Raw genomic sequence first — 27,043 nt, forward strand, 5'->3', positions numbered from 1 at the left:
GATAGATTGCTGATGATGGGGGTGCATATATGCATCTTTGAGACATTTTGGTTCCAAAGACAGCCATTTGCTTGTTGACTCCTTTCACTTTATTTATACAGTGTAGATCATCATAGAATAATTTAAAAGATAAAAGCGAAAGTCCATACACGTTTCTATAGTAAGCATTTATTACTTGTATAATAAGAAAACCGCACATGTGTTCTCATTTGCAAATGTATTCTCATTTAGAGATGTTCATGCTTTAAATTTAAAGGGTAAATTGTTCATAGAGGAAAAAAGAAGGAACACTGATATGTTGTTGATATGATACTAAAAAACAAATGCACCACCCTCTCCAAAAGTTCTGTTCCCATTGCAAAACATGGACAGAACTGGCTACATATTTTCCTAGTTTGTTGATGCATATAATCTAAAATAAACAAAACACAGAAAACGTTAGCCTCTTTCCTCTCCTATCTCCATAGCAATTCAAAGGCAGTGAGGTGGCATTCTGTGGGTGTCCCAGTGGGCTGGGACAGTCCTCAAATGTCACTGTAGCCCAGGACCAAAGACCCAGACACTCAGTTTTGTCAGTCTGTTTTGAGGTAATCCTTTCCTTAGCAAATGAACTCATGCTAACTAAATGATTATAGATGAAGTTTAACTCAGAAAGATAATTAAGTAATTTATAATGATAAAAAAATTGTCACCAACTGAAATCTGCATAAGCTCTCCCTAGAGGCAGAACAACTTTGAAGAGGATAAAAGGTAGCCAGAAGATTTTTGGGTGAACTCAAAATCAAGGCAAGGAGTGGTATTGGATGAAATTAGTGGCAGGCAGTCTGATTACTGTGGGTTTATCCATCCTTTTGCACCATAGGGATTGACTTGCTAGGTAGACTAAAATGTACCTTGGGTGGCCGTGGGACCCTGTCCTCTATACAAAGCTGGGGACACATTCTTGCTCTTCAGTACCCATAAGCCTACGCAATATGGTGACCACTTTTCTCCTGTTAGCATATCCTTCTTGGGCAGGCTCTAATTCATTTGATCAGCCTTCGACTTCCACTGTTACAATAGTATTCTGGTCAGGCCATTCTGATACTACACCCAAGTCACTGAATATAAGCAGTTATTGACACATAGCCACCTAATATGGGATGCTTCTACAAAAGAGTGCTCTAATTACTTAATTAACTTTTATTAGATTACGTTAAATTAGATTTTTCTTAATTTTATTCTCAGGTGGTAACTTGAAATTCAAGTTGTGATTAGCTGGATGTCTCTTCTATGTACTTAGCTGCCCTGTGGATATTCATTTTAGTGTAATCATATCTAATAACTAGACTACAGTCCCCTTTTATTAAAAAAAAAAGAGAGAAAGACAGAGACAGCAAGAGTTTGATTATTCAGTGATTTTTATGATGACAAAAGGTCTAAATAGTTTTTTGGAATAGAAACTTCTATCAATGCTAATTGATTGACAGTCGTTCTCTAACATAATAAAATAGTCTTGGGTGAGATTTGTGAATGTGTTTAATTATTTTACTTATTGTCACTTGACAGAGAGTAAAAGAAGACTTGCTCCATTTATTTTGGAGTAGAATTCAATTTAAAATGGATTACTGTAAAACTTTGAACTCATAAAAGGAGGGTTAGTTATTAGAATGCTAAAATGAGCCACCTTATGGGGTGATCTCACCTGTGTGAGGCATAGGTGACCAGATGTAATCAAAAGCACCTGAGCCTTGGAGACAGACTTCAGTCTAATTCTGGATCTGCTGCTTCCTAATGCCAATTTCATAAGCTCTTGAGGTCTTGGTTTTCTAATGTGAAGAGTGGGCTCAACAAAACCTAACTCACTAGGGTTCTTCTGAAGGACAATGAGAGACATAGAGTGTCTAGAACAGTGTCAGAACAGATGACAAGCAGTCAAAGAATGTCAGTTTCCTTCAATTTGCCCTAAAAATGGCCTCACATCACAGAGAATATTGTGTTAGTTGACAACATCTATTGGTGAAGTATGATGCTGCCCCACTGCAAACACTCATTCAAAAGGTCAGAGGATGCAAGTTCTGGAAACTCCAAGGGTTTGTATGGTCATGCCATCCAAAGTCCCAGAAGGAATTCTTAAGGTTCAAGAAGTCAGGAGAAGGTAAGGGGAAAGATTTGAATATTGATAAAAGGGAAAATAATAAACTGCTAGGTGGAGTTTATATCATAAGTTAGAAATGGGTCTTCTCTGTTACAACCTCTGCACCAACAATTTCCAACTTAGTTCACCTGGAAACTTTGGAGATGGTATACATACATCTCATCTTTTGGTGAGAATCAGTAATTGAGTTACTGAACTTGAGGGTCGCAATTTGCACAAAAGAGAAAAAAAATTATGATTCCTCAGGAGATGTTATCTGTCTTCAGAATTTTCACCAGGGAAATTTGTTTATCTGTGTTACTCTTGATGGATATTGGGCTTGTTTCCAATTTTTTGGCTGTTCTGGGCAAAACTGCGCTAAACATTCTTGTACATGTCTCCTGCTCACATATGCAAGAAATTCTCCAGGAAAAAGCCTCCTAAACAGTGTGCTGCAGTGAAATGCAGGTATGCCGACACATGTTGATCGCCTCAGCCGTGAGAATCTGAGTACGGTCTGCGGTGCCATATTCCCTAACAGGGGACTGTTGTTCCTGACTTGCTAAGAATTATTTTCGTGAATGATTGTCAATTCTGTCAGGTTTTTTTTTCTGCACCTATGGAGATGATCATATTATTTTTCTCCTCTATTCTGTCGATGTGGTGAAATACATAATGATTTTCTAATATTAAACCAACCTGCATCCTTGGGATAAAACCAACTTGGTCATGATATAGTATGTTTTATAAACATTGATGAATTTATTTTAAGATTTTGCTTAGGATTTTTGCATGTGTTTATGAATGATATTTGCAGAGATTTTCCTTTCTTGTAACTGTTCTTTTCTGTCATGATATCATTGTTATAATAGCCTTATAAAGTTTGTTGGGGCGTATTCTCTTCTTTTTGTCTTCTGGATAAAGTTGTGTGAAGAATTGGAGTTGTCTCTTTGAGTCTTTGACAGAAACTACTAGTGATCTGTGTCTGTCCTACTCTTTGTGGGAAGACTTCTAACCTGATTTGATTTCACAATTATGATATAATTTGGATTTTCTATGTCCTATTGAGTCAGTTTTCATAAGTAGGGTTTTCTGAATTGAAAATTTTATTTCATCAGATTTTCAAATTAATGACAATCTTGTTCATAAACGTTTTTGATAATTTTATTCTCATGATATCTGTAGTGATGTCCCCTTTTCTTTCTTGATATTTCTTGATATTCCTGATATTGCTTATTTATGTTTTCTCTCTTTTTTGCTTTATCAGCCTTGCCAGAATTTATCTTGGCTTCATTGATCCTATCTTGTATGTTTGTTTTCTATTTCACTAATTATTTGGCTGTTCTTTGCTGTCTCTGAAGATGTATACCTCATTCATTAGTTTTTACTTTCTTCTTTTCTTTTTTTTTTTAAAGATTTTATTTATTTATTTTTCCTCCCAAAGCCCCAGTAGACAGTTGTATGTCTTAGCTGCACATCCCTCCAGCTGCTGCACGTGGGACGCGGCCTCAGCATGGCTGGAGAAGCGGTGCGTCGGTGCGCGCCCGGGATCCGAACCCGGACCGCCAGCAGCCGAGCGCGCGCACCCAACCGCTATGCCACGGGGCCGGCCCATACTTTCTTCTTTTCTAGTGTGAGTATAGAAGCCTGTAAGTCTCCCTCAATTAACATTTTGCATCCCGCAAGAATAATATCTACCATTTTTATTCTTGTTTATTTCTAAATATTTTCTAGAGTCCATTATGATTTTAGGTTCAATCCATAAGTTTTTTAAGGAAGCATATTTTACATTTCCAAACATGTAGGAATTTTTATCTTTCTATTATTTATTTCGAACTTAACTGCGTTTTGATTAGAGACTACGATCAGTACGATACCAATAATCTGACGTTTTTTGAAGCTTGCTTTTTGGCCTAGATGGTGGTCAATTTTCATAATTCCACTTGTGCTTGAAAAGAACACACGTTTCAGATCACTGTGTCTTCCTGAAAGCCCAAGTCAGGCCACAAACCCACTTGATGGCTTTCTTATGGTTCTGATGGCTCTCTTATGGTTATGAATTTTCAGGGTAATTTTCTTTCTCTTTCCTCTCGGTCCAGAGGTAAGGTTACAGCAGGCACGTCTCCTTACTGTCCTCTTTTGTGCTGAAGGTCATTTCTTATTCACCCTTGCACTGAAGGGGTAACCCTCTGGGTACTAGTTTTATGTGAAGGCCCTGCCTTGGGCAAGCTTTAGCTCTTATATTCGAATCCCACAGAGCATCAAAAGATAAGCTCATGGTCACTAAGTTTTGGCAGATGCTCCTGGAGGAAAGCTGGCCTCTGTGCTTGCTGCCCTCCAGGGATTCTCGTTCTCACTCTTATTTTGTGCGTGTGTGTGTGTGTGTGTGTGTGTGTGTGTATGTGTGTGTGAGAGGAAGATTAGCCCTGAGCAAACATCTGTTGCCAATCCTCCTCTTTTTGCTGAGGAAGATTGGCCCTGGGCTAACATCCATGCCCATTTTCCTCTACTTTATATATGAGACGCCACAACAGCATGGCTTGATAAGTGGTGCATAGGTCCGTGCCCAGGATCTGAACCTGTGAACTCCGGGCCGCGGAAGTGGAGCATGTGAACTTAACTGCTGTGCCACCAGGCCAGCCCCTCATTCTCACTCTATTTTGACATCTATAGTTTCACTACTTTTTGTCACATGATGGTTTATTTTTAAAGATGTTTTATATTTCCTGGATATGTTGTGAAACACAAAATCAAGATTATGTAGTATGATATTGTATGTATTTAAGAAGGGGACATATATATAAAACATATATGTGAACATACAGATGTATGTGTGGATGTGTACATTTTTTCCTTGTATTTGTGAAAAGAAACTGAAAGGATAAAAAAGAAACTAATAAATGGTAACCTATTTAATATTTTATTAGGCTTTTTTTTTTTTTGGTTGTTTTCATTGGAAGAGTAATTTGGGGCATTTGTCCCACTATACAGACGGTGTTTGAGTTCTGATTCTCTTTCTACCACAAGCCTTATCTGGAGAATGGGCTCATCCTTGGCTCCTACTGAATCTCCTTTGTATCAATATCTCAATAATAGAAGTTATCTTAACTTTAAGTCCCTTTTCAGGAAATGGTTGGGCCAGACATATCAGGGTTAACCTATACCATCATGGAGTTAAAGAACATTAACTGTTTCCATTGTGTTTGTTGAATCCAGCTACGTGTATGTGCGTTTTGCTGGAGTACCTGATTGCCCTTTTCATTCCGTCTATGCGGTTGGCTGTAATCTTTGTAGTTTTCCACCAGAGTCACAACTGCTCCTGATTCATGCTCATCACATCAGTGAGACCTTAGTATTTCTTTGCCCCTATTTTTGTTGCTTGATGGATGACCAGAAAGTGGAATAAACAGAGTTTCCTTCCTGAGGGCCTCGTCTTCCTCACACCCTACCCTCTCACAACGTACACCATCTTACTAACCTGGCCCACCACCTCCAGGATGCCCTTCAGGCAGCGTAATAAACCTTCAAACATTGCTCTTCACAAAGAAGACTGCCACCACTGGGAGCCAGTCCCAGGCAACTTGGGTCCTGTTGGTGGAAAAAAGCAAAAACACAGCAAACATAAAAGCCATCATTTCCATGTTTCAGTCAGTGGTGAAATAGGCTTGGCAGAGATGCCTGAGGCTCTGAAAAGAGCCAGAACCAGGGAAATAGGGCATGATTGGTGCAGTTTCAGCCTGTAGGCACAGAGGTGACACAGGCATGACCCTGGGCAAAGAGTCTGGGCACCCCAGGTCCTAGGGACCCATAGGTACCACAAGCTGGTACTCTGGGGAAGACTTGCACCCCAAAGATGACATAAGACTTGATAGGAGCTTATTAACTAAAATTTGAGTAAGGATGGGACATGGTTTCAAGGTGCACAATAAGACCCAAATATCAGTTAGGACCAGCAAATATTCTAAATCAGTACTCTTCTCTTTCCCGTGGATATGAACTAGCCAGAGGGAAGATGTACCTGGTCAAATAATCCTTGTCGAGACACTTGAAATTCCACTGATGCACTTATTACCAGCGAAGGCAGGAAGGACCCTGCTGAGTTGTTCTCCGTTCTGTGCTACTGTCCTGTGGCTTTGATGTCATGTTCCGTCCATGATTTTTCTCCACCTATGACCATTTTCCTTTTCCTTTTGGTTTTTCTAGAATGATTAACCAAAGATATTTATTCACCAAATATTCACTGAGTTCCTGCTCTATTCAGGCCTTTCTAGAGAACCCAGAAATGAAATAGTCTTTGGCATTTGTGAGATAATAGAAAATGTGCATATTGGTCTCTGCCCCCAGTTCCTGGCAGAGAGCTCCTAAAAGCCTTATAATTTCCTAAGTGATAAGAACACTAGGAGCATCTCTTGTTCTAATATTTGTCTTTAACCCTGCCCTGACACAGGGCTCCTAAAATCCTTGTAAATTCCCAAGTGATAAGAGCACTAGGAACATCTTTTGTTCTAATGAGATGACTCTGGGTGGGCTTCTGGATGACTCCTGGATGGGGGCTAGTCACAAGAAAGACCAAGCCATGATGAGAAGCTTGGAATTTTCAGTCCTGCCCCCCAATTCTCTTGAAAATGGGGAAGGGCTGAAAACGGAGTTAATGATCGATCGTGCCTACATGATGAAGCCTCTATAAAATCCCAGTAGTATGGGGTTTGGGGAGCTTCCAGGTTGGTGAACACGTGGAGGTGCTAGGAAAGTAGCATGCCCTGAGAGGGCATGGAAGCTCTGTACCCCTTCCCACATACCTCGCCCTACATATCTCTTCCATCTGGATGTTCATCTGTATCCTTAATCACATCCTTTTATAACAAACGTAGGTAAATGTTTCCCTGAATTCTGTGAGCTGCTCTAGCAAATTGATTGAACCCAAAGAGAGAGTCATTGGAACCGCCAATCTATAGCCAGTTGGTCAGAAGCACAGGTTACAATCTGGACTTGAGATTGGCATCTGAAGATGGGGAGCAGTCTTGTAGGACAGAGCACTTAACCTGCGGGATCTGACACTGTCTCCAGGTAGATAGTGTCAGAACCGAGTTAAATTGTAGGACACCCAACTGGTGTCAGAGAATTGGTTGGTGGGGGAAAATCCTCCACACATTTGGTGACTAGAAGTCTCAGAAGCTAAGTGTTCTCTGTGAAGAAAGACATGTAGGGAAGAACTGGGTTTTCTCTCTACTCAGGAAGAGAAAATTGAATTTCCTGTTTACAGCATTTAATTATTCATTTGTTCAATTATAATTCCTTCAAAAGTATGTAGTACCTATTTTGTGCAAAAAGTGTTTAAAGAGGTTAAAAGCAACAGCTCTGGGGGGCCAGCCCAGTGGCAGAGTGGTTAAGTTCACATGTTCTGCTTCAGCAGCGCAGGGTTCACAAGTTTGGATCCCAGGCACAGACCTACACGCCCCTTATCAAGCCATGCTGTGGCGGCACCTCACATATAAAGTAGAGGAAGATGGGCATGGATATTAGCCCAGGGCCAATCTTCCTCAGCAAAAAAGGAGAATTGGCAACGGATATTAGCTCAGGGCTGATCTTCCTCACAAAAAAATAGAAAAAAGCATTGGCTCTGGGGTCCCACTGTCTGGCCTCACATTCTGGCTTGGCCACTTACTAACTTTTTGACTCTGGGAAAGTTATTAAAATTCTCTAAAGTTAAGTTTCTTCATCTATAAAACCAGAAAAATAATCATAGCTACCTCAAGGTCGTTATGATTCTTAAATAAGATCTTGTTTCTGAAGACTCTGGCCCATGCATGGTTGAGACTAAATAGATGTCAGCCAGCCTTCATAAAGCACTGGGAAAGATTTCATTTATATAATATCCTCAAAATGACAAAATGTAGTGATGGAGAGCAGATCCATGGTTGCTAGGGGTTAAAGTTGGGGAAGGGTGTGACTCTAAAGGGGTAGCATTAGAGAGTTCTTTGTGGTGATGGAATTCTCCTGAATCCTGATCATGGTAGAGGTCACACAAATGCATACATGTGCTAAAATTTCACAGTACAATACAGCCCCTAAAAAATGAGTGCAGGTAAAAACTAGTGAAATCTGAATAGGTCTGTACCTTAGTTAATAGTATTGTACCAGTGTCAACTTTCTGGCTTTGAAAATGTTCCATGGTTATATGAGATGTTATCATTGGATACACCGGAACTCTCTGTATTATTTTTCAACTTCTTGTGAGTCTTAGATTATTTCAAAATAAAGAGTTAAGAAATTAAAATATAAAGCACCAAGAGAGATGGGACGATGCAACAGAGAGGGACTATACTGGTCCTTGCCCTCATGGAGTTTATATTCCACTGGGCAGAGAAACTAGTAATTACACAGACAATTATTTAATCATGGTAACACTCAGTATTATGAAGGAAAAGCATAATGTGCTATGATAGCACGTGCAGTGAGAAGGGGCTCAAGTCTGGGAGAGGCTTCCTGGAGGTTATGACATTTCTGATCCCATCTCTATGGTAAAATGAGCTGGGAAGGGTGGTGGGAGGCACTCAGGCAAAAGGAACAGCATGTGAGGGGGCCTGGAGGGTAGAAGGAGCCCTCACCCAGTTTAGAGGGGCCAGCAAGTGAAAGAGCTTGCAAGAGTCAGAGTTAAACCGGCTAGTGTTAAAGCAGAGACCTGCGGTGAGTCAGGGAAAGAAGTCATTACTTCCGACAAGAAATCTGGGGCTGGGGGCGGGGTGGACATCTGCACAGTGAAAGTAACACTTGATAGAGCTTGGATTTTGAAAAATAAATTGTGGCGAATTTCAAGCTGCAGTTATAAAAAACAAAGGAGTGGGCACAGGGAAGTGTGTGGTGAGTTTGGGAAACTGCACACAGTGTAGTGATTAGGTTCCTGGAAGCAGCTAGAAAGGAACTGGAAAGAGAATTTGGGGCCAGATCACAAAAGGAATTTGATTTTATTCTGCAAGCAAGGGGGAGCCTTTGGAAGTTAGAAACAGGAAGTTCATAAATGTTTTGGTAGGATAATTCTGAGGCCAAGATAAAACATAGATAAAGTTAAAGGGAAGCTTAAGCCCATGGGCCCAGCCAAGAGGCTACTGGAGTAGTCCAGGACAGGAACAGTATGGCCTGGAGGTGGGGCAGAGGCAGTGGGCACTGGGAGCAGGAAATGACAGAGGAGCCTTTGTGAAAGTCAGCTCTACAGGCCCTGGCGACCTTGGGTCCAAAAGCTTCACTTCTAGTAACTTATTCCTCTGAGGTCCTCATATAGGTGCATAAAAACATACACGTAACATGTCCATTGCAACATTATTGGAAATTGTAATCATTGGAACGAATGCCCATATCCTTTAGTGAGTGCTTAAGTAAATTATGGTATATAATCATATAGTGGGATACTACGAAGTGCTTAAGAAAAAATGGGATATCTCCTTAAAATATTTTTAAATTCAAAAATTGCAGAAGACTAGGTCTAGTATGATCTGATTTCGTCAAATGATGTATGGAATGCATTTTACATGCGTGGAAAAAGATCTTGAAGGATATACCCCTCCTTTTGACAATGACTATCTCTGTAGGGTGAGATTGCAAAGAATTTTCCCTTTTTATACATTTCTTTTTGGTGATTTATTTATTGAAATGTTTTTTCATGTTTAAAAATATCTGTGTTGCACTTATATGTGAATGGCGTGGTCTGAGGTCGGGCGCCCTGTGAACAGGCTCTGAGATGGAAAGTGCATGCAGTAGGAGGGGACTCTTGGGAGAGAGACCTGTTAGGAATTGAGGAAGACAGCAGTGGGTAGAGGGAGAAGAGGACCCACACTGCAGTTGTCACAGCTCCAGAGCTGGGATGACCCTTCAGAGTTGCCCTAATTGAGGCAAAGGGGCTGGGTCTCTGTATCCTTGCATCAGTCACCATTTGGACTGCCCCTAGGGAGGGGGCACGACCTTGGGCAAGGCGGTTCCCTGCAGCTGAGTGCGATTCCCAATGAGGGATGCAGCTGACAGTGCCAGCGACTGATGTTCCCAACAGCTGGGGGATGGATGCTTGGGCCCTGAAGAGGGGACCTGGAAGAAGCAGCACAATATCCAGTACAGTTATTGGATATAAGTATAAAATTTTTCTGACTTGCAAACTTTGCTTAATTACCACCCTTAGCTTTCATATACAAGATACAAAGATAAAGGAGGAAAAATGATGGTCTCAATGCAGAACCAAATTCAATGAGATGAAACCTTTTTGATTAAAAATATCTTAGGGGCCAGCCCAGTGGCGTAGTGGTTAAGTTCTCGTGCCCCGCTTCCGCGGCCCGGGATTTGTGGGCTCGGATCTCAGGTGCAGACCTACACACCGCTCATCAAGCCATGCTGTGGCAGTGTCCTACATACAAAGTGGAGGAAGATTGACATGAATGTTAGCTCTCATCTTCCTCAACAAAAAAAATATATATATATATATTTATTTATCTATATATATTGGTACTTAGGAATAGAAAGCAATTTATTTAACCTGAGGAAGGATGCTCTCTCTAGCCTGCCCTTTCACTGCAGGTATCACCCCTCTGTGGGCAGCCCCTCAGGTTCAGTACCCAATCCACCAGCTTGTGTGAGCCATCACACAAGTCATCCCTCCCCAGGGCCGCAATCCTCAGGGCGCTCTCATTCTGGGACTGGCATTTGCCTCCGGGGCAGCCCCGGTTTCCGTGTTTGCTACTGTGCTGGTTTTTCCCCTGTTCTTTTTTTGTCTGTATGGGTGTTTTCTTTTTTTTTTTTGGCTCCCAGTGATTTCCCTTTCTTTCTTGTGTGCTCAGCAATCCATTTGAAAGTATATTTCTCGTAACGTTTTCAGCACCTAGTGTTCCACAGTGGGAAGGTTCTTCAGCATATCTAGCCCACAGTCCTCCAGAAAGCTAGACCTCAACTGCCTTGACCAAAGGCACTCTTTCCTTTCACTGCTTATAGTGTGACTTTCAGTTTTCTGTGGTTTTATTTTTTATATTTTATTTATTTTTTAAGTTCTGTCCGTTCACTTTTACCCTCTTCTCTTGCTTTATCTTCTCTTCTTTAAGTCTCAATTTTTCTTCTTTGGCCTCTTTTCTTTTATGGAGAATTATTTGATCATAAATTATACTTTTCTTGGCATAATTTTCCTGGTTTGTATTGTTCAATTGCCTTCTTTTCTTATGGGGGGGGGGCATCGTATTCTGCTTTATCTCTCTCTTTTTTGTGTGTGTGTGGTATCTATGAATACATTCCATGCTATTTCTTTTCTCAGGATTTCTCATCCTTATATTGCTCTGTTCTTCCCGAGCCAGCTATCTGTGAAAGGAGAGAACTGGACACAGGCTAGGGAGCTGAGCTAGGGCAGCTCGAATTTCCATCTGTTTTCCACCCCACCCTCCCCTGGAGAATGGCTTCTTTCTGGGCTACACTCATTTCTCTTTCCTTGACTTGTTTTGGTCACAAGCCTTTTCTGTGGTCACGGGAAGCTTGGTCTTCGTCAGGTGAGCAGGCGCTGGCATTCAGGTTGGTTACCACCTGATCCTTTCTTATTTACCTTAGCATACCCACATCCTGCTTCTTGCAGAGATGACATGCTGGCTCATTTCCACATTTAACATCGTCACCTCTGATACCTGAAGCCAAGCAGGGATCAGAACGTTTCCCCAGTGCTCTCATGCATCTCAGACCTCCTGTTCCCAGCAAGAGTCATTTAGTGTCCCTTCGAGAGTGTCCCCCGTAGTGATCTCTCTGTTCTGTTCACTCGACCAGAGAGCCCTCGGATCTTGTTTCTTACATCAGAGTCTTCCCCTGTCCTGGTTCAGTTGTCCTAATACTTGGCAACCTTTTGAAAAGAGCGATGTTTGGATTATGGGTGTTTCCTGCTTTCATTGGTTTCATTTCTGTTTCTCACTCTCCTTATTCTTGATTGATTTCAGGAAAGAGAGCTTTAGTCTTCCATCTTGATCTACAAGTCCAGAGAAGGATTATTTTAGGATGATAGAAAACTTAAACAGGTGAAGGAGCAGCTAACTGATAGAAGGTCTGAGAAGGAATGGGCTAGAAGAATGACCTTGGAAAGAAGGATTATCTTCCTCATGACAGGAAGACAAAAAAAATTACAGAGAACGTAAAAGAGAAATTTTAGGGCAATAGGAAGAAAATTGAAAGCATAAAAGGGTGCTTGCTCCTCTGGGAGATGTGGGGTCTGACACACACAAGGAGAAGCAATACACCTTTATTCATTTATTCAGCACCTCTTTATGATAAACATGCCATATGCGGGGCCAGCCCCATGGCCTACTGGTTAAGTTTGGCGTGCTCCACTTCAGCGGCCCATGTTCGGTTCCCGGGCGTGGACTTACACCATTCATCAGCGGCCATACTGTGGCAGCGACCCACATACAAAATAGAGGAAGATTGGCACAGATGTTAGCTCAGGGCAAATCTTCCTCAGCAAAAAACAGAAAACAAAATAAACATGTTATGTGCCAGGCAGTGGGGAAACAGCAATGAACAAGGCAGACAAGCTCCTGTTCTCTGAGACTTCACTTTCTCGTTAAAGATCCAGACAATGAACAATTGAACAACAACAAAAAGAGCCTATTTTCTATCAAAGTCTGTCATACAAGATAATGAAGCAGTGGAGTCGGCGAGGCTTCCATGAAGAGGTGCTGTTTAAGCTAGACCTGAAGGAACAGAGAATCCAGCCACGTGAGAATGGGGAGGAGCATTCCTGGCCTAGAAAGCAGAAAATGCTATGGTCCTGAGGCAGGAAAGGGCTTCATGAGTTTTAGGAGCAATGAAATTGTCAGTTGGAGCATAGGGAGCAAGAGAGAATACGGTAGAAGCCGAGGTTGGATAGAAGGGCAGGCACGAAATCCGATGGGCCCCTGGAAGAGCTGGGTTTTTATTCTCACATTATTTGCTCAGTCAGTAGAGATCATTAAGCACCTAAATGTAAATAAATATGGATAATTTATAAATTCTACCAAAAAAGATGCGAGTTGAAAGCAGCGAAAAAATCATCGCAGCCACATGTGCTTCAGAAACTCTCTAAGTGGAAATTCTGGTTTTGAGCTAGACTTGGGACTCAGGAGCTCCTAGATTTGGAAAGTGGGAAGACAAGGGCCATGTCAAAACGAGACATTCACTCTCTATCTGGAGGCCATCTGACGAAGCCAGAACACATGCAGAACACACCGCTTCTTCTCAGGCTCTGTGTATGTAGAAACAGAAATTACACTGGAAACACGTCTAAACATTACCTCTCAGCAACAATATGGCGGTGGAAAGAACTGATGGGAAAGGAAATCATGAAAAGGAATCTGGAAGCAAAGGAATAGAGCCCAAAACAGAGTTTAAATGATTTCCAATCAGTGTTTGGTAAAGTCTGAGTACTAATAGATTCATTTCATAGGATGGTGTCGTGTTGGAGCTGAAGACTCTAAACATGTGTTCATTTATTTCCTCCTTCCCTCCCTTTCTCCTTCCTTCCCTCCTTCAACAGTGGGTGTTTGAGATCATGCTAAATGGCCCTTGTACACCAATCTGTAGATAAGTGACTTTTCTCTTTAGCTTCCTTCATGGCAGATTTCTCTGTGACATCCTTTGCATTCGAATCTATTTTTACTGAATTGCAAAGAAGTTCTCATGGATCAGTAAAGCTTTTTCTTAGACGTGGACTAAAGCGGATTAGCTTCAGCTCCTACTGGACTCCGTGTGAGAGACTCCTTACAAAAAGAGACGAAGTGTGAATCCGGTTTTCTTTTGCGTTCATTTCTGTTGGTTCTGGGAGTTCAAGTGAGGCCTCAGTGACTAGCTGTAACACGAGTCTTCTGTCTGGGAAGCTTGAAGGACTGGAAAGTGACTGCGTTCCTCCCATTCCCAGTTCAAGTACAGTATTCTGGTGCTGGCAGCTGAGAAGTGGCAGGTGGGCACTGAGGAATAGCTGGCCATTGGTGCTGGCAAGACAAGGAGCTTCTTCACGACAGTGGAACGTTTCAATATCACGTCGCCTGTACAAGAGAACCTATTTTTGTTTCATGTCCGTGCCCTGGTAGTAGAGTTCAAACTTATTTTGGGTTTGCTGATGACCATACTGTTAAGAGGATATCAGTACAGGAAGCCAAAAAGCTACCATCTGTGCTGTGTTTATATCTCAAGAATTATTTAGGAGGCTAATTACTCAGCTGTGCCTCTTGACCTTCTAGTGTTACGCTAAGAAAGGTGACTGATACTTTCTTGAAAGTCACTTTACTTTTCATAACCCGTGTAATCCCCCAATATATGGTAGGAGTCAAAGGGTTGACCAAATGGCACGAATAAGGATTGATCCCACAGTGCTTTCCATGTGGTAGGGACACAGTGAATGATCACTCAGAGTGAACACAAAGTAGCTCTCAACAGTGGTGTGCTGGTAAATGACGAACAACCGACTCTCCAGGGAAGAAATACCTGAATTGTAGTGTTTGCCAATTTCCATAGTGGAATATTAAGAGCAACTTATAAATTCAAAAACTTAGATGAAATGGCAAAAATGACTAAAACTAACTCAAGAAAAAATAGAAAGCCGGAAAACTCTATATCTATTAAGGAAATTGAATCCACAATTAAACCTTGTCAAAAGAAAGCTTACAAGTCCAGATGGCTCCACTGGAGAAGTATATCAAATAGGTAAGGAAGAAATAATACCAATCTTGCACAAAGTCCTTCAGAAAATAGAGGAGAGAATACTTCCCAATTTATTATTATTATTATTATTATTATTTTGGTGAGGAAGATTAGCCCTGAGCTAACATCTGTTGCCAATCCTCCTCTTTTTGCTGAGGAAGATTGGCCCTGGGCTAACATCTGTGCCCATCTTCCTCTACTTTATATGTGGGTCGCCTGCCACAGCGTGGCTTGATAAGTGGTACATAGGTCCATGCCTGGGATCCGAACCTGCGAATCCCGGGCCGCCGAAGCGGAGCATGTGAACTTAACCACTATGCCATAGGGCCGGCTCCCCAACTTATTTTTCGAGGCTAGAATTATCCTATTACCAAAATTGGAAAAAGACATTTTGAGAAAAGAAAACTATGTATCGATATACTTTATGAATAAAGATGGAAAAAAATCCTTAATAAAATGTCAGCAAGTTGAATCCAGCGATATATAAAGATGATAATACAGGATGACCAGGAATTGGGTTGGTTTAAGATGCAAAATCAATCGATATAATTCATCCTATGAACAGAATAGAGGAGAAAAAGTGTATGATCACCTCAAGATATGTAGCAAAGTCATCTGAAAAAATTCAGCACTCGTTCATTACATTCATAAATTAAGAGCAGGAGAGATTTTCCCCAACTTGATAAAAGGCATCTAAGAAAAACCTGCAGCTAATCTCAAACTTAAATGTTGAAAGATTGAACACTTTCCCTAAGATAGAGAAGAAAGCAAGGCTGGTCACCCTTAATCACGTCTAGTGAATATTGTGCTGAAGGCCCTAAGTAGTGCAATAGAAAAGAAAAAGAAGTAAAAAGCATACAAATTGTAAAGGTAGAAGAAAAACTGTCTTCATTTGCACATCGTGTATGTATAAAAATCTACAATAATTTTTTTTTTTTTTGTGAGGAAGATTGTCCCTGAGCTAACATCTATGCCAATCTTCCTCTACTTTATATGGGATGCTGCCACAGTGTGGCTTGATGAGCGGTGTGTAGGTCTCCGCCTGGGATCCGAACCTGCGAACCCCGGGCCGCCGAAGCAGAATGTCAGAACTTAACCACTATGCCACTGGGCCGGCCCCTACAATAATTTTTTAAATAACCTCTCAAACTACTAAGTGAATTTAACAAAGATACAGGATACAGAGTCAATATACAAAAATCAATTGTATTTTTATATATTAGCAACAAAAAATGTAAAAAAACTTAATGCTATCTACAATAGCACAAAAACATGAAATACTTAGTGATAGGTTTAACAAAACATGTGCAAGATCTGTACACCAAAAACTACAAGTATGGAGAAATTCGAGAGGATCTAAATAAATGGGGACATAAATTATGTTCGTGGGTTAGAAGACTCAGTGTTGTGAAGATACTATTTCTCCCCAAATTGAATATATTGATTCAGTACAGTCATAAGCAGAATTCTAGGAGGGTATTTTTATAGAAATTAACAAGCTGAGATTCTAAAATTTAAATGGAAATGCAAAGTACTTAAAAAGAGTCAAAACAATTTTGGACGAGAAGTAGAGTGGAAGCATATTGTCAGCAGAATTCTCAGACGGCCCCAAGGTTCCACCCCCTGCTACACAGGCCTGTGTAATCCCTTCCCCTTGAGTGTGGGAGGGACCTGTGCATGTGAGGATGTCGCTCTCTGATTGGGTTACATTATACTGCAAAGGTAAAGAGATTTCCATGGCTCCATCCAGGATTGAAACACTTCATGCCTGTGCGTGGACACCCAGACCAAATGGAAAACTTTGGTCCTCATCCTGCAGAAACAGATGCCTCTTAACCATCTCTCAGGGTTACACACATTAATTGTGCAGTCAACCCTCCTGGGTCAGATCCAGGAAGGAGGCCCACACTGGCACACTTGTGTCTGTTTGGGCAGGGTCATGACTTCTAAGGGTGTGATCTAGAAGAAGAGAGGTGCGGGCTCTGGGAAGACAAGCCACTTGGCCCTGGTATCGCCTTACTCCATGGGAGGGAGGAGGCTCCAGGTGGCTGGAGTAGGACCTTCCACAGCAGGATACCTCAAACTTTCATGTCCAAATGAATGACCTCAGGCTCTTATGAAAAGGCAAGATCAGAACGTATCAGGATGGGACCTGGCATTCAGCACCCATGCCATGGGGGCTGTTGATCCATGGGACCACACTTTGAGTAGCAAGGCTGTGAAGTGTGCGGCCCAGGTCTGAGGACGGGTCACACTGATATTCAGTACATTTGAAGTCACAGTGGAATGAATAAATAAAAATTGTGGATAATTCAACAATTATTCATTGTTCTTGGAAAGTTCTTAATGATAGTTAACATTAAGCTAATAATAGTTTTTTGTCTTTTTTCATCTTGTGCATTTATCAACTGAGTGAAAATAGTTGCCCCAAAAGCAGGGCAAATAACTGGGGACCCCAATCTGGTATTAAAATGATGTGTGTAATCTACAGTTGCCTATTGTAATTATTATTCAGTATGTTTTATGAAATATTAATAAATATTCATCGCATCCTAGGTTTTGAGGGTGAATTTCTTTTCAGGCCAAGATTACCCATGTCATAGCTGACACACTTGGAAAAGAACTTTGGAACCCTTCTGACTGCTAGCCTTAAGCTATAACCACTGGGGATTTTACAAAAAGTGGCATTGAAGTATTTGTTATTAATAAAATGTGGGGGCATGGATGACATAAGATGTGAGATAAAAATTGTTTCTGTTTGATACTCATGGTACATTTTATCCTTGTCATATTTATTATTTTGAGCTGTAAGTCTGAAGAGACTTGATCCCTCCCTCTGGGATGGTTCCCTTTTCCATGCTGTACTTATTGACTATTTACAAAAGTATTTACTTTTTCTTTTAAATCTATAGTGAAGGTTAAGACCTTGGGCAGTTCATTTCTTTATTTATCTGAGCTTCTTCTCTCATCATTAGTTTGAGGAAAGATAAGATAATAAATTGAGTACCCCACTCTCGTTTTGATGATTATGTTGCTGATGGGTCAAAATAAACCTCTGGAACCCAGATGAACTTATAAATTATTCCAAGAGAATTAAGAATCTTCTTTTACCCTCCATACACTCCACTTCTCAGTACAGCTAAAGCCCATGTAAATTAATACATTTGCTGGAAATGTGACTTCGGGGCATTTTATAGCAGTGATTTCAATGATGTTAGTGGTGAAATAGAAACTTGAGAATGTGAAGATTAATTTAAACCACATGATGGGTTCAAGGAGAATACAGTACAGTTTCTTGAATGTGTGCTAACTCTGTACAGTGGGGAACGGGATCCAAAAAACCACTATTGAACTTTTAAACCCTCTTGAGAGGAATCAAACCAACACAATTAGCCCTGGAAGGGAGCTGTTCCAGATGACAGACAGACCATTTCTCTCTCTCTCATAAACAAATCCCTTTGCCTGAGAGACCACAATTGGGAGATCAAGGAAAGAGGAGGGATGCCAACAGTTACCACTAATGGAATGAAGTTAGAACTATCTTTCCAGTTATTAGCTGGTTTACTGATTTGTCTTTCATTCTAGATTACAATTCTGTTGGGTTCTTTGAACAATAGATAACAACAAATTTTATGTTGTGAATGGTTGGTGAATTTGAAATAAAGAATTTCGTTTGCCTTCCAGTTCGTCGTAGCAGTGTTCTGGATCATTTATGCCTATGACAGAGAGATGATTTACCCGAAGTTGCTTGATAATTTTATCCCAGGGTGGCTGAATCACGGAATGGTGAGTGGACTCAAATGAATGATGTCATTTTATTTTTTAAAATCTATTAAAGAGCTGTTTTCCAATTTAGGCTTTCTATAGAATTTACCTAAATAGCTGTGAAATGTTGGAAGTTTATAATGAGAGACTATAATTAAAGAAGAATACTGAATGAATATAAATAAAAAATGTTTTCCCATGAAGTTGAATCACTATTAAAACTATGTAGCAGATGAATCCACAGTTTATAAGAAGTGTCAGTGGTGTCAGATATCCTGCAACTAGCTTATTCCAGGATGAATTTAGTTTCTGTGCCATTTACAAGCTTGTCCCCTATTGGAGCCTGAAGATTGATTGTCACCTGCACAGCTATCGACACCCCGTGCCTATGCCACCTCACATCAGTGAGATTGTGTTGAAAGTAACTATTGTACTTGGAGAATTGCCCTCGGAGGAACAGCAAGGCTGTTATTTTCTTTGGGAGATCTGCTGTGGGCATTGGAGGTGTCCTTAATGGTGGCTGTCTGCCTTGTCAGGTTCTGCCCATCCGAGGGTATTTGCCTGCACTGCTAGCTCTTTTCCTTCTGCTCAGTCTAATTCTCTCTGATGCTTTAGCCATGGTGTTACCCTCACAAGTTTCAAATCAAATACTTTGGATGGTTTCCACATCACTTGACAAGATTTGAGGATGTATTTTCTGCAGAGAAATGGCGTTGTCTTCCCTTTCCGCTTCTGGAATTGAGCACTGTTTTGTTATTAACTAGGAAGCCTGTATTTTTTGGTTACAGCAATTTTTAGAATAGTCACTGGGTGCTCCTGGTGAAAAGGGCAACCTATCACAGAAATTATAGGGGAACGAAGAGCTAGAAATCATGAGTCTTAGGTCCAGAACAACAGTTTCCATTCTGCAGCCAATTTTGGTATATTTTAGGAAAAGTGGTGTGTACTAACAAACAAACATTACTGTACTGAAGGGCTTTCATCAATCCTTTCCTAAGCCAGTTCGTCAAAAGTGGCACATCTCAAGGGGCCTGCCTGGTGGTGTAGTGGTTAAGTTTGCTCACTCGGCTTCAGCGGCCCCGGGTTTGCAGGTTTGGATCCCAGGCACGGACCTACGCACCACTCATCAAGCCATGCTGTGGCGGCGTCCCATATACAAAATAGAGGAAGATAGGCACAGATGTTAGCTCAGGGCCAATCTTCCTCAGCAAAAAAAAAAAAAAAAAGCACATCGCAGAGAACTGGAATTTTCTTTGAGGCCAATTATAGCCACACTGTTGGAAGATTAACATGGCAGCTCTGGTCTGCTTCCAAACAAACTAGCGGGGTCTTGTCAGTTCGGTTTAAACATCTAAGGGGCCTGATGGGGTTATTCTGCCCCTCTCCAATTTTTTACTTTTTTCAAATGTGAAAACCCTGTCATGACTCCATGTCTCTGCAATCCTCTGCCCCCAAAGCACTTCCCGTGCTTTACTAGGAAACACCTGCTCATCGTCCTAGCTTATGTAACATCTCTAAGAAGCCTTTCCTCACCCCACAAGCCAAGTTAGCTCTTCTGTTATTTGTGCTTCCACAGCGTTTTCATATCTCTATTGCACAAGTCTACAGCCCCCACAAAATTGTCACTCAGAACAGCAGCCTTCGACTCCTGAGCAGTCTGCCCAGCCACGTGGCATATTGTAGGAGCAATCCATATTTATTAGATTGATGAATGAATTCAGTATCGCCAGTTGTCGTAATTCTTTGCCAGTCAATACTAATAGCTACTATTTTTTGAGAACCTACTGTGTGTCAGGCATTCTAGAGTGGTTATATATTTAATTCGCACAGTGGTACTATGAACGAGAAATTATTATCGCTTTTACAGATAAAGAAACTGCAGCTCAGAAGGTTTCTGACACCAGAAAGGCCTTAGCTGAGAATAAATGATTGCATCATGTGCTATAGAAGTCCCATCCTTGACTATTTGGCGTTATTATCTATATCCCAAAACTGCACAATATTACCTTTGGGCCAGAGAATAAATCACAATCTTTGCAGAACCTAGAGCTATTTAATGTTTTGAGCGAACGGTTTATTGAGCATGTATGCAGCCATGAGAACTTTGACTTGACTCTCCTAATTTTCCCTTGATTTACTTTGTTGGGTTAAAATTCTCACTCTTGGAGACAAACACTACTTAGAAATGCAAAGAGGATTCGAGAGACACAAATATTTAGGAAAAGGAAAAGATAAATTCATTAACGTGTCAAGTCCTCTCAGATAATATGAGCTTTATCTTATTTTATCAATGAATTTTGTGTCCTAGTAGAGACGAATGACCATTTCTTTGCTTTTCTTTGTGTTCTAGTTTGTGATTCCAGAATTACTAACAAAGAGGTTGCGTATGGTAACTGAGGAATATTTTCAATATTAAACAATTTACATTACTCTAAGTTTGGGTATACAGAACTTCAAATACAACATGCGTAATGCATTGGCAATTAAAATATGACTATTAAATGCGGGAATCATGCGTAATTTTTATAAAAATATGTAATAATAGTTATGAAATGTCAAAAAATTAAATAAACATTTTCAACTTTGTTTAAATTTTATTTAAAAGTTTCATAATAATTATAATTTGTATTTGCTTTTAACTTTAATAGATAATTTTGAATATTTAATTTTAAAAATACGAAAATAGGGGCTGGCCCTGTGGCATAGCGGTTAAGTGCGCACGCTCCACTGCTGGCGGCCTGGGTTTGGATCCCAGGCACGCGCCAACACACCGCTTGTCAGGCCATGCTGTGGCGGCGTCCCATATAAAGTGGAGGAAGATGGTCACGGATGTTAGCTCAGGGCCAGTCTTCCTCAGCAAAAAGAGGAGGCTTGGCATGGATGTTAGCTCAGGGCTGATCCTCCTCACAAAAATAAAATAAAATAAAAAAATAAAAATATGAAAATAATGCCATTAAAAACTTTTCACTTTTATTTTAATGTTCATATTTTGATGATAACATTCAAATTGTGTATACTCTGATTATATTTTATTTTTAATTGATGTTTTAATTATTACTATCAGTAGAGCTCAAATTTTGTGAAAATTTCCATTATAAAAACATATTTAGGGATTTTGCAGAAATGGAGGCAAGAAAATTAAATTTTGGAATATTTATATTCATATTATATTAAACATTTTATATTTATATTTGTAATTCATAAATAGTTATGTCTTTATTTTATTACTCCTCCAATCACATATTTTATATTTTATTTTACGAAAATATACCTGAAAATGTAGGAGTATAGAACATATTTTATTTAACACTTTACTAGTTTAATTTGTAACTTTTAAATATGCCTGCAACTGGTTTAGGATCCTCTAGGCCTGTTTGCTGTTGCCTGTTTAAGTTCTTATAACTACAAGAATTCCAAGAGAGAATGAACCCAGTTCTTATGTGTAGAATCACATTTGTTGTTTAAAGAGTCTCAACATAACTTCTAGGGATTCAGAGCCCTGAACCACAGAATTGAGATGCAGTTTTTTTTAGGTTTTTTTGTGTGTGTAAGGATTAGCTCTGAGCTAACATCTGTTGTCAATCCTCCTCTTTTTGCCGAGGATGACGGGCCCTGGGCTAACATCCGTGCCTATCTTCCTCTACTTTATATACAGGACGCCTGCCACAGCATGGCTTGATGAGCGGTGCGTAGGTCCGTGCCTGGGATCCGAACCTGCACACCCCAGGCTGTTGAAGTGGAGTGTGAGAACTTAACCACTACGCCACTGAGCTGGCCCCAAGATGCAGGTTTTAAATCTATCATGGCTCTGTTTCAGAAGGCGTCATCAATTCAGTCTCGAATTTGCAGCATTCAAACTGCCCAACACAGAATTAGTCAGAAAACAGGCATAAGAGAAAACTCACAGGATCTGAAACTCACAGGGCTGTCATTTTGATTTACACTCAAGTTGCCAGAAGTTAGACATGATTCTAACTAAAGGAAAAGTATCCTATCTCTTCCTTTCTTTTGTCTATGTCTCTCAGCAAGAATTTCGCAATCTTAGAATTTATTTGCAAAAGAGAAGAGGAAACAGGTTAATGGATGAGTTACAACAGTAATACAGCATTGCTGTGTAAACACCAGGTTATCTCCAGCCTCCATGGAACTAGCACCCCCAAAAACTTTTTTAATGCATTACAATTGAAAATATAAACATATAAAATATAGCACATTTAAATGGAATCAATTCGATGTCCAAAATCAAAAACTGTTCCATCCTTGCAGCCCTATTGATCTTTGTATTTCCAACAACTCCAATAGCACATGAAGAACATAGGCATTCACTAAGTGTTGATGATAAACAGGATGTTTGTGCATTTGCTTTTGAAACTTGGATGACTGTCGCATTTACATTTATATCCTTCTACCACCTTTCTATCCTCAGTCCACTGATAATCAGACAAAAGAAAAACAAGTGATATCAGCAAATAAATCAGAGTTTCCAAAATATGAGAAGGGTCCTGGCCAGTGGTGGTAGGGTTCTACATGACTGAAACATGGTGGGGGCGGAGCTTTGATTTAACTCAATCTAGCAAACATCTATTGAAAACCTGTGATAACGTAAAGCACCCTGCTGGGCACTGTGGGGTTACAGGGTGAGAAAAACAGATGCAATTTGAAAGGATGGAAATAGCATGTTTGACGTGGGGTAAGGTAAGTAGGAATTCCGTAAGCCAACAGAGGAGTCCCTGGTAGGCTGTGTTCACTCCAACAATGAGAAGCACTATTGTTATTCTGGCCTGTATCTTGCTTGCAAAAATAGATCCCTGAACCTTTCTCTTCTGCCTATTATCATTTTAAAGCATCGTCAATGGAGTGAATATACATGAAAAGCAATAAATAAATAAATATTTCAACTCTAGAAAGATTGCAGACTCTCAGTGATGCTATAACAGGAAAAACCAACAATGAGACAGTGTCTCTGGTTATTGAAGACCTAATTAATGTTTATAAAGTGCTTTGAGAATGCCAAGCCCTGCAGAAGGTTAGGATATTATTATTATTACCACAGATCTTTAAGCAGACATGACCTAGATATTCTTATAATCACGGCAGGAGTTGTTCATTCCCCATATAATTTATGAGGAGAGAAAGAAAATATAAACCCCTCCTCTCTTCATGCTTGATTTATCAGTTGCTCTTGTTATATGTAACTAATCCTCAAGAGAACCTTAATTTAGGCAGCTATTTAATCTGTTCAATATTATTTTCACATTTGGTAATTACCAAAGTTTTTGTACATCTGTCTTTCCCAGAAGAGAAGGCATTAAGTACCACTTGGATGATCACTGGCTTTGCAGGAACTCAGATTTGACATTATTCTTTTGGTAAATAACACAACTTATGGAAAGTTTCCAGTTCTGGGGTACATAAATTATGCACTTCATGACCCGAGGAGTTTGTGCCTGATATTGGATATTTCATAAAATAAGCTGTTGGTTGAAAGAAGACTATCTTCTTTTTCATATGAAAAAACCGACCTTTCTCAATTTTCTCAATGTATTTTAAAGTAGCTAGAAGATATCTAGAGAAGTAAGACTGAAATAGAGGTCAGAAATTTCTTGGGAACCTTTTTGTAAGACTCCCAATGGACCTTCCAAAGAAAACAAATAAGACCCCAAAGACCAAGGAACAAGAAGGAGAGTTACATCCACAGTGAGGCAGATACTTGCAGAATTACTGCATACTGTTCTTGTGTGTAAGCTTTTTTCATATCCAGTTTTACTGATCACAGCTCTTCCATTGTGAATTTTCATGTGTGATCATCAGTTCTGTGAAGTCCAATTCTCCTCTTACATTTTGCCAATCTAAATTTTGATATGAAGATTTGATTCTTCTGTCTCTTTAAATCAGTAACATTAAGGCATTTCATTTTAGCTATTGCCAATTTTATCTTTTATGTATTATTTCCACCAGAAATGTTGTAAATTGGAGAAAATGTATTTTTTCAAATGATGTTTGAGAGGCTTTGAACAATTTTGTGAGAGAGAGAGACCAAGAGGGTTTTCTGTTTCCGCGTATAAGGAGCTTGGAAGTCGCAACTCCATCCTAACAAGTAAAAAGCTGAACAGACTGAAAAATCAACAACTCTTCTTGGATCCATAAGAGAGGGGAGGACACAGGCAAACGGCTGCCCCCAAGACTGAAGAGACAGACAAGCAAATACAGAGAATAACAACTTACAGACGTATGAGTGGAAACCACTGCAGGAACCAGTACCAACGTAGGGAAACCTGAACTATAATTGACGGATTGCTGGAAGCTCAGAGCAGACAAGTCTGAGAGTGAAAAGCTCCAAGGTGACTCAGTCACAGGGGGATTCCCACAATGTTATGAGATTTACCCGCAGGAGTCCCACCAGCTTCCCACAGTAAATATTGGAGAAAAATCTCCTCGTGCTTCTAGCAGGGGGAGGAAAACAGGAACCATTTTGAAATACACCAGAGCACTCTGTTCTTAACAAGGCCTGCCCTCAGGGGAAACTAGTTAACCACAGCCTAACCTGGGAGGGTATCACCAGGGCCTAACTCACTGGGGAAGGAAGGAGGGGTGGCAGGTGGGAGGACATACTCAGCTCCAGCTGGCTCCAGCCTTCCTATCCCACCCAAGGAAAAAACACTGAGAAACACTTGTGAAGGTCACAGTCCAGAGGCGTAGGCTCATTAAAAGACTGAGTCCTAATCATAGGACTAGAGAATGCTCCCCCTCCTCCAACACCTCATCACATTGCTAAAGGCCCTTTACAGCAATTCCTTTTACCCAGTTCATCATGTCTGGCTAGCAATACCAAAAGGCAACAAACACAATTTGAAGAGACAGAGAAAGCATCAGAACTGGACATGGAAGGGATGTTGGAATTATCAGACTGGGAATTTAAAACAATTATGATTACTATGCTAAGGGGCCCTAATGGATAAAGCAGACAGCATGTGAGAATAGATGGGCAATGTAAACAGAGAGATAGAAAGCCTAAGAAAGAACCAAAAAGAAATGCTTGAGACAAAAACTGTAACAGAAATGAAGAATACTTTTGATGGGCTAATTAGTAGACTGGACATGGCTGAGGAAAGAATCTCTGAGCTGGAGGATATATCAATAAAATCCCCAAAAACTGAGAAGCAAAGAGAACAAAGACTGAAAAAACAGAACAGAATATCCAAACACTGTGGGATAACTACTAAAGGTGTAACACACACATAAATGGGATTACCAGAAGGAGAAGAGAGAGAAAAAGGAACAGAAGAAATATGACTGAGAATTTCTCCCAAATTACTTTCAGCCACCAAACCACGGATCCAGGAAGCTCAAAGAATACCCAGCAGGATAAATGCCAAAACAACACCACCAAGGTGTATCATTTGCAAACTATGGAAAATCAAAGATAAAGAAACAACTGGAGATAAAGAGATAGAAATAAAAAGAGAGAGAGCCACAGAGAGAAAGGAGAGATAGAGAGGCTAGAATGGGGAAGGGGGAAGATGGGGAGAAGAGAAAAGGAAAGAAGGCAATGTCATGGGTGAAAAGAGAGATGGCTGCAGAAAAGGAGTTGGAATAAGGAGATGGGAAAGAGGAAGACTGTGGGAGAGGGAGTTAAAATGTCCTAGGATAAAGAAGCACCATGGCAAAGTCAAACCATACTTTTTTTTTTTTTAATACCATATCTCCTCCATGGCTCTTTATAGTTTGGGGATTAATTTTTTCTCTGCAGTGCCCGACATAGTGCTTGGCATATTATAGGTAGTTGGTAACCATTTGATGAATCAATAGATGTTCGATTGAACTTGCCTCCTTACTGTTCCTTGAACACACCAAGCACCCTGCTTGTCTTGGAATGCTCTCCCCCAGAGATCTGCATGGCTCACTCATTCACCTCCTTCAAGTCTTTGCTCAATTTCACCTTCTCAGTAAGTCCTACCCTAAGCAGCCTCTTAGGCACTGCACCTCACCCATGCCCCCGGAGTCCCTTACCCTGCTCTTCATCCCCCTCATGGCACTTATCGTCCTTGACACACTACATAGTTTTACTTATATGTTGTATTTATGGCTTACTGTTCATCTCCCTCTGCTATAATATAATGTCCATAAGGGCAGGGATCTTTGTTTCAGTTACTGATTTATCCCAAGCACCTAGAAATGCCTCTGCATAATGGAAGTCAGTGAATATTTGTTGCATGAATGAATCAACTTGATCAATGTTTTGTGTCCATGTTTTCTCTTGTTCTCTTTTTTCCCATTCTTTTCTCTTTTCTCCTCCATAACAGTTGACAGAGAATGCAACCCCCAACCATTCACTTCTTTCCTAACTTGTATTTTTCTTCACTCTTCCGTCACAGCTGCACTGCAGCAAAATCCTGCAGAGGTGGCCTGCTATCCCCCCACCCCTGGAGGGTCTTATTGATTTGCACATATGGCTACTACTGCCTGAGAAGGCCTGAGTTG

At 40.5% G+C, this 27,043-nt stretch overlaps 1 protein-coding gene across 7 annotated transcripts in view; it reads left to right on the plus strand.

Moving 5' to 3' along the window:
- AIG1 (androgen induced 1) overlaps positions 1-27,043 on the plus strand; it is a 238,232-nt gene that overhangs the window by 67,111 nt on the left and 144,078 nt on the right. For 6 of the 7 annotated variants that reach the window (XM_058534193.1, XM_058534194.1, XM_058534191.1 and 3 more), the window contains exon 3: positions 18,482-18,583. In XM_058534193.1, coding sequence (XP_058390176.1) covers positions 18,482-18,583 — 102 coding nt within the window. Of the gene's footprint in view, positions 1-3,560; positions 3,711-18,481; positions 18,584-27,043 lie in introns of those variants that run through there. The other variant, XM_058534196.1, reaches the window with a different exon arrangement.

Source organism: Diceros bicornis, chromosome 39 (assembly GCF_020826845.1).
Source record: "Diceros bicornis minor isolate mBicDic1 chromosome 39, mDicBic1.mat.cur, whole genome shotgun sequence".
NCBI classification, from domain to species: Eukaryota; Metazoa; Chordata; class Mammalia; order Perissodactyla; family Rhinocerotidae; genus Diceros; species Diceros bicornis.